Raw genomic sequence first — 15206 nt, forward strand, 5'->3', positions numbered from 1 at the left:
TGTAGCTCTACTAGCTTCAAAGTCTGCTCTGTCTGAAATTAAGATAGTTATGTAATTATCCTGTTACTTTTTTTATTATATTTTCTCTATTTATTTATTTTTTAATGTACATTTAATTTGAAGTGGTCTCCTTGTGGACAGTATGTAGTTGGGCCTTGTTTTCTGCTCCATTCTGACAATCTCTGTCTTTTAATTGGTGTGTTGATGTTCAAAAATGATTATTGATACAATTATTTCATTTAAGTGAAATGAATGTAAAGAATGAGAGAATAATACAAGAGATGGGAGGACAAATTAAGCTTATTTTATTATTATAATTTACTCACTTTACCCATGAAGTGCTATAGTGTTATCTGAAAGTAGACTTGAATTAGTTATAATTTCTAATTGCATGATCCAGGATGATGACTAGAAAATGTAAAAAAAAAAAAAAGAAACAGAAAAAAAAAGGAATTATAACCCATATGATAAGAAAGGAGAGAAAATGGAATAATGTGAAATGCTTTGTTAAAACCAAAAAAAGGCAGACAAAGAATGAAAGACAAAAATAGAAACAAATAATAAGGTCAACAAACAGGAAATAATAATGAATGTGGTACATATTAACCTAACTTTACCAATTGAGCATCATCTCACACACTAGTAAAGTAATGCTCAAAATTCTCCAAGCCAGGCCTCAGCAATACATGAACCATGAACTTCCTGATGTTCAAGCTGGTTTTAGAAAAGGCAGAAGAACCAGAGATCAAATTGCCAACATCTGCTGGATCATCGAAAATGCAAAAGAGTTCCAAAAACACATCTATTTCTGCTTTATTGACTATGCCAAAGCCTTTGACTGTGTGGATCACAATAAACTGTGGAAAATTCTGAAAGAGATGGGAATACCAGACCACCTGACCTGCCTTTTGAGAAACCTGTATGCAGGTCAGGAAGCAACAGTTAGAACTGGTTCCAAATAGGAAAAGGAATAAATCAAGGCTGGATATTGTCACCCTGCTTATTTAACTTATATACAGAGTACATCATGAGAAACGCTGGGCTGAAAGAAGCACAAGCTGGAATGAAGATTGCTGGGAGAAATATCAATAACCTCAGATATGCAGATGGCACCACCCTTATGGCAGAAAGTGAAGAGGAACTAAGGAGCCTCTTGATGAAAGTGAAAGAGGAGAGTGAAAAAGTTGGCTTAAAGCTCAACATTCAGAAAACTAAGATCATGGCATCTGGTCCCATCACTTCATGGGAAATAGATGGGGAAACAGTGGAAATGGTGCCAGACTTTATTTTGGGGGGCTCCAAAATCACTACAGATGGTGACTGCAGCCATGAAATTAAAAGACGCTTACTCCTTGGAAGGAAAGTTATGACCAACTAGATAGCATATTAAAAAGCAGAGACATTACTTTGCCAACAAAGGTCCATCTAGTCAAGGCTATGGCTTTTCCAGTGGTCATGTATGGATGTGAGAGTTGGACTGTGAAGAAAGCTGAGCACCGAAGAATTGATGCTTTTGAACTGTGGTGTTGAAGAAGATTCTTGAGAGTCCCTTGGACTGCAAGGAGATCCAACGCGTCCATTCTAAATGAGATCAGCCCTAGGCGTTCATTGGAAGGACTGATGCTAAAGCTGAAACTCCAATACTTTGGCCACCTCATGCGAAGAGTTGACTCATTGGAAAAGACCCTGATGCTGGGAGGGATTGGGGCAGGAAAAGAAGGGGACGACAGAGCATGAGATGGCTGGATGTCCATTGATCACTGACTCAATGGACATGAGTTTGAGTAACTCCGGGAGTTGGTGATGGACAGGGAAACCTGGCGTGCTGTAATTCCTGGGTCGCAAAGAGTTGGACACGACTGAGAGACTGAACTGAACTGAACTGAACCTAACTTTGTCTATCTATCTATAAGCATACACACTTTATATATATATATATATATATATATATATACACACACACACACACACACACACACACACACACAATATGTATATTTTGGTATTATTATTTTGAACAAACTGTTATCAGTTCAGCCAAGTAAGAATAAGAAAAACAAAAGTTTTCATTTTGTCTTCATTTATTCCTTCTTTGATGTTCTTCTTTATATAGATCTGAGTTTCTGAGCTATAATATTTTAAACATTTTCCTTTATAAGGAGCTTCTTGTAACATTTCTTGCAAGACCAGTCTACTGACAACAAATTTTTTCAATTTTTGTCTGTAAATATATATTTCTTCTTTATTTTTGAAGGATAACTTTGCAGGGCATAAAATTCTAGGTTGATAGGGTTTTTTGCTCAACAGTATAAATATTTCAGTGTCTCATTTGTTTCTGAGAAGCCAGATGTAATTCTTATGTTATTTCTTCTGTAGGTAACATATTTTATTCCTCTGGCTTCTTTCAGGATTTATTCTTTAATTTTGATTTTTTGTAATTTATAAATGATATGCTTAGTTTAGCTTTTAGAATTTTTTTTTTTTCTATTTGGTGTTTTCTGAGTTTCCTGGATCTTTGGTTTGATCTTAGACATTAATTTGAGGAAATTCTAGGTCATTTTTGTTTTGTTTTGTTTTGTTTTTTTCCTATTCCTTGTTCTCTTTTCTCTCTGGAATTCTCTTGTTTATGTCACACATTTTGTGTTTGTTCTTCATTCATTTGATATTCTATTCCTTAAAAAAAAAAAAAAACTTAGTCTCTGTTGTCTTTACTTTTGATTTTTGAGGTTTCTATTGATAAATCCTTTAGCTCAGAGATTCTTCCCTCAGATCTGTTGACTAATGAACCCATCAGAGGCATTTTTCTTTTCCATTGTGTTGTTTTTTTTTTTTTTTTCCTATAGCATTTTTTTCCGTTCTTTCTTGGATTTTCTTCTCTCTACTTAACTTGTGTATCAGTTTTTATATATTATCCATTAGAGCTCTTAGTGTATTAATTATAGTAATTTAAAATTTTTGATCTGATAATTCCAGCATCCTTGCCATGTCTTGTTCTGGTGCTTGCTCTGTCTCATCAGATTGTGTTTTGTGCCTTTTGTATTCCTTGTAACTTTTTCTTGGTAGGTGAATGTGATTGATGGGTAAAAGGAACTGCTAGAAACAGGTCTTGAGTAATGTGATGTTGAGGTGTGGAGAAAGGGAAATGTTCTATTATCCTTCGTTTGGTCATTTTTTATAGAGTTTATGCCTTTGGACTGCAAAATTCATAAAGTGTCTCAGATTTTTCCTCCCTCACACCTGGAATTGGACAAGATGGCTAGAAAGGGCTGCTGCTGCTGCTGCTGCTGCTAAGTCACTTCAGTCTTGTCCAACTCTGTGCGACCCCATAGACGGCAGCCCACCAGACTCCTCTGTCCCTGGCAAGAACACTGGAGTGGGTTGCCATTTCCTCCTCCAATTGCATGAAAGCGAAAAGTGAAAGTGAAGTCGCTTGGTTGTGTCCGACTCTTTGCAACCCTTTGGACTGTAGCCTACCAGGCGCCTCCATCCAAGGGATTCTCCAGGCAAGAGTACTGGAGTGGGATGCCATTGCCTTCTCTGAGAAAGGGTTAGAATCAGATATTTCCCTTCCCCTAGGTCACTCAGGCTGAGATAATCCTATAGAAAGTTAACCTCTGATTATCTAGCTTTCTCTGAGGCAGAGGAGAGCAGAGTGTTCTAGAGTATTTCAAAATGGTTTCTTTTCTATCCCACTGTGGAAAGCAAGAGGATATTATTCTTAAATATTTACTGTAGGAAGCTGGTTGAGTTCCTTGAAGTAAATCTCAAAAAAATGGTGGAAAGTCTTCTTATGACGGGATCTCTCTGTTATCTTTAATTCCCAAACTTTCCACACACACACGTGTGTTTGTCACTAAGTTGTAGCTGACTCTTTTTGTGATCCCATGGATTGTAGCACATCAGGCTCCTGTGTCCATGGGATTTTCCAAGCAAGAGTACTGGAGTTGGTAGCCATTCTCTTCTCCAGGATATCTTCCCAACCCAGGGATCAAACCCAGGCCTCCCCACTGCAGGCAGATTCTTTTCTGTCTGAGCTGCCACCAGGGAAGCCCTTCCACACATTTGCTGTCAACAATTTGTCAGTGGAAATTCAGGTGTTCTTACCTTAGCACTGATTCCTATGATTGTTTCAACATGAATTTCTGCTTTGTACTGTGACTCCCTGTATTCCCTGTCTGTCTTTCCAATCTTGGAGCAGCAGTTTGTTTCCTTATTATGGATGTAAGAAGACTCATGGATTTTTCCATCTGTTTTACTTGTTATGAGGAGGGAATGGCAACTTCCAAGCTCCTTATATGCAGAACTGGAAACCAGAGATCATATGGATTTCTTCATTTATTCTGCATATTGAGTCATTTGTTGGAATACAGTTATGTATTCCAACAAATAATCCTTAATGTTAATGTCAGTTAACATTTTTGATAAAGAGATAGTAAAATGAATAAGTTTTGATATAAAAATCTATACAAAAATGTATATATATATTTGAAAAAATAGTTTTTATATTAAATGAGAAAACTTGTTAAGACATAAAAATGCAATATTAGACAAATATGGTTGATGTCCTCTATTTTAGTCTTATTCTCAACAAAATTTTTCTTCTATTTTTAAAAATTTTTAGTTTTGAAGTTTATTTTTCATTAGGGAATAATTGCTTTGCAATGTTGTGTTGGTTTCTGCTGTACAACATAGATCAGCCATAAGTATACATAGGCCCCCTGCCTCTTGAACCCCCCTCCCATCCCTCTAGGTTGTCACAGAACACCGTGCTGTGCTTCCTGTGCAACACAGCAACTTCCCACTAGCTAGCTGTTTTACATACGGTCATGTGTGTTTTCCGTGCTCCTCTCTCAATTAGCCCCACCCTCTCTTTCCACTGTGGTGTCCACAAGTCTGTTCTCTCTCTGTATCTTTATTCTTGCCATGCAAATAGGCTCATCAATACCACTGTAAAGTGTGTGAGGTGATTAAAGATTAGAAGGATTATTTATGGAAGAAGGGGCATTTGACTTGCATTATACAGTAGAGTGTCTCTGAGGGAAATGTGAAAAAATGCGGTACACCTTAAAAATTGTAGGCAGTATCTGGTAGTGTAGTTCATCTGTATATAGTTACCAATAATCAATTTCATTGGTCCTCCCACACCAACCCCCATGTAGATGGTTTTTTTCACTGTAATATAGGTTAGCAGGATCCTCTCTTAAATGTTAACACTTCTTTTGTATTATATGGCTAAGATGTAAGATTGTGGAGGAGACAACTGAATGCAGAAGGAAGATATTAAGTTTTCTGTTTGAGCATAATTCTTTGTAAATGAGTTACATTATACTTATCTATTGTTCCATATATATGATGAATGGCAATATGAAATTATTCAAAAACTTTCGATATACTCTAACTTTGGAACCAATTGAATATAATATTTTTAAAGAAAAAATGGTTGTAAACAATAAAACACATGAAAATTTGATGCTATGAATAAACAGTGGCCCCGAATAGGAATTACTCCTAATCACAACCATTTTCAAGTCTGGTAAAAAGTTGAAAGCAAACATGTAATCAGGGAAAGCAATTGTTTCTCTCGGTTTTTCAATTTATTTCACTGCTTGAATTTCCAACATAAACACGTATTAATTTTGCTATTAAAAATAACAGGTTGGAACAAACAAGAATCCTGCTATTCCACGTTCTTATCAAATGATCAATAAATAGTCTAGAAATGACAAGTCATTGTAATAGAAAATAGACACATTCTTATCTTTTTTTTTTTGAGTTTAAGAGGTAAAAATATTTCCCCCTCTTAAGTTTAGATAAAATTTCCGGGAATATTAAAACTTTAAAAAAATGTGCATTTACAGATTTGCAATAAGAGATATACTATTCATACAATTATACATTTTATTGAGTTGCTGATAAATAATTAGTTCAGTCAAAATGATGAACTAATTTTTTTTTTCCATTTGAAGAAAGTGTGGAGAAATAGCAGTTTCACAGAGCTATTTATGGTATATGTGTATGTATAATTTTACAAAGTGCATATGCATTTTCTATCACTTTTTTCCATTCAATGTGGATAAAGTTTTTCTCATACAAGCATACTTTTCTGAGACTCATTAGTTGTCTTCTATACTCGAGTTAAGTCAACTTTTTCTATTTTCAGTGTAGTTGCTGTTCCAAAGTTTTCTGTGCAAACTGCCTATTTTTTTTTTCTATATCATTGTCTTAGGTTTAGTCTTAAGGATTATTCTTAATATATTGTGCTTGATTTTCACATTGATGTGATTTGTAAAATTTGTGCATAGCCTCATTTAAGGGTGCGGTTGATCCCCTGGAGAAGGGAATGGCCACCCAGTCCAGGATTCTCGCCTGGAGAATTCCATAGCCAGAGAAGCCTTGTGGGCAACATACCATGGGGTTGCAAAGAGTCAGACATGACTAAAACTTGATTTAGGATTATCTAAAATATAGGCACTCTTTTTCTCTTTTCAAAGAAAAATGTTAATATGCAGCACTGATGTCAGAAAAAAATATTACAATTTTACAGTCTTAGAAGTAGGCTGTGAATGATTCCAAAAAGTTTACCCCAGGGCTATTATTGTGCCTCTGCCTTTCAATAGTAAACACTTTCACACACCTTACACACACCTTACACTTGCTGTGCAATCATTACTCTCCTTCAGGCCCATGATAAGCACATAGCATTTGTTATCTCATGTTTCTTCACAAACTCTTCAGACTGTAAGAAAATTTTAACTATTTCACTGGACAGAAACTTGAAACTTGGATCCAGTAAGTGGTGGAGTTCTAATGATGATCAGATATCTTTTAAAGATATAATGTGATAATTTTATTAATAAAACAACAGACTCTCTAATAATACTGTTTTCCTTTAAGAATGTGATGTGTTTTTTGTTTGATTACTCTTTTTTGTTCCACTTTTTTTCCCCTTGTTTTAACTTTTTTCTGTTCTTGTTTTTTTGCTTGAGATTCAAGCAAATCTGATTCTTATTGAATTAATTTTATAAATTCAATTCATTTTTGTGACATGGTGCTGATATTACCTTTAGGATATGTAAGACCCAGAAAATGATCAAAAATAACAAAGCCTGCTTATTTCCAAATGAATTACTGATGCCATTTTATTTTAACCTAAATAAAGTTGAATTTATATTATTATTTATTTAATTCCAAGTCATCCCTTTTAATAAGAAGGTTATTTATTTTCTTTTCTTCTCTGTAAACTTCTCTGATTGTGAAAATGATGGATGGTAGTTTAATGAAACGAAACAGAAACAATATAGGAAAAGTTGAAATGAAAACATGGTCATATTTTTACTTAATACTTTTAATATCCTCTCTGAATTTTAACAATGTATTTAAGAACAGTTTACGCCAGTTGTCAATTAGAGAAGAGCACATTCGTTACAGTGTGAAGACAGATTTTTGCTAAATATCAGTACATTTTGAAAAGTTTTGATTTTACAGCTGGGCAAGTCATAGTTTCCGTTCTTGTACACAAAATACCCCTCTTCAGCTTCCCAGCCCCTTAATTTTCCTCATGATATTCAGATAAAACCACAAATCAATGTAACACCTCAGAAAGGATATCATTTTTGTGTCCTAAAATCTATTTTCCTTTGTTTCAGCATCCTCTCACCAAGAGATAATTGATTAAAAGAAAAACATGTTTTTTACTCTGCATGTCATTTCTAAAAACACTGAAGGCTATCAGTACTGGGTTATTGTTAGTCTTCATCATTTTTATGTTTAGCTATTGAATTTAGCTTCCTTTGTTACATTACATATGGAGACCTCTAAGTCAGATGCTCATCTGCCCGCTGATAAACAGAGTTGAAATCATTTGTGGCACAACTACAGAATTCATTTTTGGAAAGTTAGCATCTTTATACAAATGTTTATACATTAAGTTAGTTTTTATTACTCTCTTTTCATTTGTATTCCTTTCATTAGCATTGGAAATATAAAATATTATAGACACATTTGTTAGATTGACATCTAGGGTTCTTAAAAAATAGTACAATTGGAAAAATAAATTTGAAACCTTGAACATGCTAGAGTTTTTGAACTTTATATTAAATCAAACAATGATTAGTGAAATCGGTTATGAATGATAAAATATAAAATAAAATTATAAATAGGAATATGCAATATTTTTATTATTGTATACTCTAGAGGTGCAGGAATAAAATGATTGCTAGAAATAGAGGTAGTACCTGGGAAATCCCATGGACAGATAAGCCTGGCAGGCTACCATCCATGGGGTCACAAAGAGTTGGACATGACTGAGCAACTGAACACACACACAGAGATATTCAAATATTCTGAAAATTTGTGAGACTGTTATTTAAATCCCCTGTATTTATTCTCAAGAACATAGTAATTGAATTAGGAATTGTCTGCAATGAGATAAAATAATCCTGTTTATCCTCTTTCAACAATTAGCTGTCTAGGATTGCATACCAATTTCTAAGATCTCATATGTCAATGAGAATATTTATTTAGAAAGTTTCCTTAAAATGGCAATATTAGAGTTTGTATTAATGTGGTATGTATGTTTTTGTGTGTGTGTTGGGGGGGGGGATAAACTACCCGATAGAACAAGATGAAGATTTATATTATCTCAAATTCTAAATGGTCTTCCCAGGTGGCTCAGTGATAAAGAATTAGCCTGCCAGTGCAGGAGATGAGTTCGATCCCTTGATTGGGAAGATCCCCTGGAGAAGGAAATGGTAACCTACTCCAGTATTCTTGCCTGGGAAATCCCAGAGACAGAAAATTCTGTTATTCTATGTTATGATTCATTTATATTTAATATTATTTATACACACATGCATATGTACATGGCTGTATATGACACATCAACATCAGAAATTATTCTCCTAAAGAAAATAAGGAATATTCAATGTCACCACTGGAGAGCAGCAGTAGAGGAGAACACAAGTGTATGTGGTGTTAGAGAAAGAGTAAACCACATCCCCCGTGGTTGCTGTGTGCTCATAGCCAATCTGGGCTATTCTAAAGGACTTGCTGTTTAGAAAATGTGATAGAACTGTCATAATACAATTATACATTCTCTCCATGCACCTGAGGTGGCATGTCCATGCTGCCCTGTCTTTATCACCTATGTGTTTTTGACTCCCAAAATAGTGATTCCATGTTTGACATAGCTTCCAAGAAATATACTATGTTGTCATTTCTTCTAACAGTGTTGTTCAAGTCAGAGTCAAAATGGTCAAAATCAGGCTTCCTTACATGCTCTTCACAATGGAGTTTCTTTGCCTTATATTTTAATGTTATCACTTAGTCTAGAAATTTCATTCTCAATGTTTCATAATCTTATTAGTTCTAGTTTTTCAAAACCCATCTTCTTCAGATAAATCATATTGCCACTGTCCCACTCAGGCCTTTATTATCTTAATAATGGCATTAATGTCTTCCTAGGTTTGACTTTCCCCTCACACTGTCCTCTTGTTTTTTTCTAGTATTAATACCTGTGGGTTTACACAAGAGCATGATTTGTTCTGCAAATACTTCAGTAAACAAATAAGCAATATCCCTTGTGCTTGGTGGAGGCTTGCATTCTAATGAGAGGTATTGACAATAATCATGATAAATGAGTAAATTATACGGCATGTTATAAGCTAAAAACTACTGTGGAAAAGATAGAACAAGGTAAGGAGCAGAGGAAATAATAGTTGGAAGAAGGAAATGTGGGAAGGTATGTTCATTTAACACTGGTTAGTCCAAGTGATCTGGAAAGAGATACATTTGAGTAGATATGAAGAAAGTGAAGGAATAAGCTCACAAATATTTTGAGGAAGAGAATTTCAGATACAGGAACAGCAAGTCAAAAATCATGAGATAAGAGAAGAGCCTAGCGTGTTCTGGGGACAGCAAAGAAGCCGTTGTGCTTGGGATGGAGTGAATGACGAAGAGAAGGAGAGAGATAAGTTAGAGAGGTATTGGGGAGCTTGAAAATAGAGCATTTTTTTAGTTATACCAAAGAGCTCTGGCTTTCACTCTGAGCGAGGTGGGAAGCCATTGTGTGGCTGTGGACTGTGAAATGAAATGAGATCAACAATGTTTTGCAAACCTTTCTGGTTGTTGAGAGTATCTTTTTAAAACCCCAAAGTGATTATAATACTCCTCTACTTTAAAATATGTTTGTATTTTTTAAAAAATATCCTCAGGATAAATTTCTAGTCTGGTATAATCACTTAAACATCTCATCTGATACTATTCATCCCACAATACCCATGGGGGGGAAATCACTCTATGTGATTCCATAATTAAGTGCTAAGGCTGGACTCTGCAAACCATAACTTTATACAAATATGAAGTAATACAAGTGGGAATCATTAGGGACTACTTTGTGTAGGTGTTTAAACACAAGGTCAATCTTGAAGGTTAAAAAAAATCAATTTATCTAAAAGGAGAAAGGTGGGATAAGGTGAAGGATGTTGTATAAGCAAAAGCAGAGAATTAACAAAGTCCAACTGGATGGCAAGATTGCCTGCCTGCTGGGAAAAGAGGGGCAGATGGAGGCCAAGCAGAAGAGTTTAAATATTGATACCAGCATAAGAGCAGGAAATAGTAGATTTTTAAGTAGAAAAATGAAATAATAAAATCAGTCTTTAGACAGTAGCCTGGAAGATGGTTTTGATTTATTGATGGGAGATGAGCAAACAAGAAACTAGTCTCAAATGAGTCAAAACTTGCTTTCTACCTAAAGGAGCAGATGCTCTGTCATATCTTGGTAAATTCAGTCTTGGCAAATTCGGTAACCTTGTATGAGTGATGTTGTTGACTAAGGAGGGCTTCCATTATTTTCTCTGAAGATTGATGCGTGGCCAAAGGGAAGGAAATGGAATTGAAGATAAAGGGATCATTCGTCTTCTTTCTGCTTAGGTGTATTGTTGATGCGTATCAGATCCTAGACCTTTTAGTGATGTTTACTGTCCAATGGATGTGTGAGTGACAACTATTAATAGATTGAATGGAGAGAACATGGTAAGGTCTGGTACATATAATAAAGCTGATGTTTTGTTCTTCAGGTAACAGAAACACGGACGGGTCCTCTTGGCTGCAGTAACTATGACAACCTAGATTCTGTCAGTTCTGTTCTGGTTCAGAGTCCTGAGAATAAGATTCAGTTGCAAGGTATGTAGCTGAAATTTCATTAATTCTCTATAAGCCTGAATGACAGTTATCCAGTTGTGATTTCTTTCTTCTTCTTCTTTTTTTTAATAAGCTGTGTGTTCAGTACTAGGCTTTTAAAATTCTTATAAAAGGCTCCTAATCTTTAACTGATATAAACATTCTAGACCAGATGAAGAGAATGTCAAAATTCACTTTACTTTTTAAATTAAATAATTGATAAGAATTGAAAATGCATCTTGATAATATTTTGTTCCAGTAATCATTGTCTCAATAAGTAGCAGTTTTCCTTAGCTTTCCTTGAGCTTTAACTTTTTCCTCATGAAAGTGAAAGTGGAAGTTGCTCAGTCGTGTTGGACTCTTTGCAACCCCATGGACTGTGCAGTCCATGGAGTTCTCTAGGCCCGAATACAGGAGTGGGTAGCCTTTCCCTTCTCCAGGGCATCTTCCCAACCCAGGGATCAAACAAAAGTCCCCCACCTTGCAGGAGGATTCTTTACCAGCTGAGCCACAGGGGAAGCCCTTTTTCCTCATAGATTCTGATAAGAATTGTAACCATATTTAAGTATACTGTAATGTGAAACTTTGACATTTTAAACATAACTTAATATGATAGTTAAGGCTGCCTTTCTATTCTGACAAATAGATATATACTTAAGAGTATATTAACAAAATATTTATACTTGCATTATTTCTTTTATAAAGATAGATTCATGATAATGGTAATAATTTATCATCTTCTTTCTATTACTGTACTTTGTGAAATAATTCAATAGAGAACTTTTTAAAACTGTAATTTTATCCCCTAAATGTTTACGCATGTGTATATCACTCTTTCATACAGACAGGGAAACGTTATATATCCACATGTTTAAACATGTACTAGCTGAATAAGTTCAAAAATGCCTTTTTGATGACACATAATCTACATTTAATTCACTGATCAAAGGGGTAATTTTGAGTTGTTCTTCTCTAGTCTACCTTCTTTAATTGCTTAATTTAGAGCTATATTTGCATTATTCAGTTTTACATAAAAATGTTTAACATTTCAGAAATTTATGAGATTTTCTCTCAATTTTTCCATCTAAAAATTTAAAGGCATCAGGTTATTTAAATTTAACTTAAGTAATAAATAGATTTCATTCAATTTGAATGTACAAACTCACAGAGAAAGTGCTTAAATTTTTAAATTCTAAATGCTATCCAAGTTATTATTGTCAATTTTAGCTTTAAAGTTATTGAAATATTTTCTCTAACTTAAATGGAAGCACAGTCTCTCACTATTACCTATAATTCTTTACTATTCACCCCTTTTTAAAATGTATTGACTTTCCATCAGAGTATTAATTTTACTAGAAAAAGACAAGGAATTTTTATATCAAATACATTTATTTCAATTGATACAATTTATTTATTAACACTTTTGATTTTTATCTTTGTGAATTAACACTATTGATTTACTGTGTTCGGTATTAAGAATATAATATTTAAACACAAAACTTCTTTTTTTTAAATATAATATTTAAATAATATTTAATTTATTTAAATTTTTAAATAAAATTTAAATAATATATTTAAATATAATATTTAAACACAAAATACAAAACAAATCAGCCTTGGAAAAAATCAGCACAAGGAATAAATGAAGAGACATGCCCCTTTTGTGTAACTATTTTTTCTATTCCCTTCAATTTATGTAAAACAGAAACCTGAATCTCTTTCACCTTTTACTACTTGCTAGGACTAGTTACAACTATATTTGTACCACAGTGCACAAAGTCCCGTGCAAAGATAATACTGTGAAAATCAATATCAAGGCCCTCAATATCCCATGTACTCTTTCTTTCTTAAATTTAATCTGTACTTACAAGTTTCATGTTGATTCACCTATTCAATCTCACCTTTAATATATATTAAATATATACATATATATATATATATAAATAGTATATAGCAAAAAATAGTAGCCCTTTGCCACTAAAAAGAAAAAAAAGGAATGCAAAACTCTCACCAATTCCAGAATATTACCATGGTACATCTCTTTGAAAAGTATTTATAAAACCCTGGGTCACTATATGTAGCAACAGCAAAAACTGATGTTTCAGAAGAATCTTTTATTAAAGTACTACCATAGGTCTTTGTGTCTTTCATTGTTAGCTGGTTTTATGGATAGATGTGCATAGGTATGGATGATATGTGTGTGTGAGAGAGAGAGACCTTGTGTTTTGCTTGTAAGAATGAGGTGAAGCACTAGAATCAGTGTTTGGTCCATTTGGAGATATTGAGTTCCGCTCTATTATTGACCTTCTACTTCTGAAGCTCTGGTCTTATAGAAGAAAAAGAATTGTTCTTGAAGTAGAATTTTACCGGAGCAAAGAAAGCAACGATAAGAATTACTGAGGTACAGCATTAGGCAAAAAATTCAAAATGAATTCCATGACTTAACTATCTATATTAGAATTGACATTCATAAATGAGATGTCAGAGAGATGCATTACACATCAGCACATTGATTTTGACTGAAAACAAATGAAATCAAATGTTGGCTGGCAGTGAGTAAGCTGGATTTATCTCCTTTCCGTCTGGCTTTGTCAATCAGGTTTCAGAGCAGACACTTTTTTTTTTTAATTGAAAGATCCATATCTACTACTCTGAAATATTGATGAAAATACATTGAATACATATGACAAAATGTAATTCATAGGAAGTATTAGCAAATACATATTGAAATGAATGATATTCCAATTTTTCAACCCACTTAAGAATTTAACATATCAAACAAGGTACATTTGCGTGAAAGGGTAACAGAAGTAATTCAAAGTTATTAAATTTTGGTAGTAATTTTTTGGTAAAGTTCCCAGAAAAATGAATGATCCATGTGATTAGGTAACAAATACTTTTCCACATCAGTTGGTTCCTAATGCTTTATTTCAGCAAAATTGGCACGACTGTGTTATCAAATAGATAATAAACGATGGAGCACTATGCAATTATTTTTTGCTTATAATAAAAGTCTGATTATATTGCTTACAAAACTATCCTGTTTCCTATTTTTTATCTATTGATATGTTGGAACATATTTTCTTAGAGCTTGGTGGTGAAGTCACTAAGTCATGTCCGATTCTTGCAACCCCATGATATGGCCCACCAGTCTTCTCTGTCCATGGGATTCTCCAGGCAAGAATACTGGAGTGGGTTGTCATTTCCTTTTTTAGGGTTCTTAGAGCTTACATATATAAAAATTAAAAGAAGGCAAATAATTTACTTTGAAATAATTCATATTAATTTATATTTCTAGAAAAATCCCACAGTAATTAACAAAGCTCTATCAATTCATTAAATCATGCATTTTCAAGGAACAGATAACATATGTCTTTAAAAGTTGTCAATCCTTGTAATACATATAACTATTTAATTGCATATTATCAGTAATCATGATAATTCAAATCATAGTGATTTTTAAAATTATTTTCATTATTAGAAAACTATTTTATGTAATTCATGCTACAAAATTTTGTATTATTTATAAGTTTCAGAAAAACATATATATATTTTCAATCATTGATTTTTATAGTAGAGATATGACTGTGATTAAAAAAAGATGTTTAGTAATAAAATGTAATATATTAGTACAAAAACTTGTAGGACAGTGAAATGAAATGGTGACTTCAAGGAGAGCACACACACACACACACACACACGTACACATTGCTCATTTATTCTTTTTAAAGGAGAATATTGATGCCAGATTGCTGGGATTAGGTTCCATCAGTACATACAGATATATGATGTAATATTTTTATTTTAAGATATTTATAATATAAGAGATTACCTACTTTTGATCTATTTAATGTATGATAAAAATTTTAGATGTCAACTTCATCACATTCAAGGGAGTCCTTAGTTTTTCACCCTCTTCATATTCCTTTAGGTAGGACATGAGCTATTTTTTGTTCAGTCACTCAGGTGTGTCTGTCTCTTTGTGACCCCATGGACTGCAGCATGCTGGGATTCCCTGACCTTCACCA

At 33.7% G+C, this 15206-nt stretch overlaps 1 protein-coding gene across 3 annotated transcripts in view; it reads left to right on the top strand.

Moving 5' to 3' along the window:
* The window catches only part of BRINP3 (BMP/retinoic acid inducible neural specific 3), a 489588-nt gene that overhangs the window by 304886 nt on the left and 169496 nt on the right, over positions 1-15206 (top strand). For all 3 annotated transcript variants that reach the window (XM_061382185.1, XM_061382186.1, XM_061382184.1), the window contains exon 5: positions 11076-11181. In XM_061382185.1, the coding sequence (XP_061238169.1) occupies positions 11076-11181 (106 nt within the window). The remainder of the gene's footprint in view (positions 1-11075; positions 11182-15206) is intronic.

The sequence above is a fragment of the Bos javanicus genome, chromosome 16, assembly GCF_032452875.1.
Source record: "Bos javanicus breed banteng chromosome 16, ARS-OSU_banteng_1.0, whole genome shotgun sequence".
In the NCBI taxonomy this organism is placed as follows: domain Eukaryota; kingdom Metazoa; phylum Chordata; class Mammalia; order Artiodactyla; family Bovidae; genus Bos; species Bos javanicus.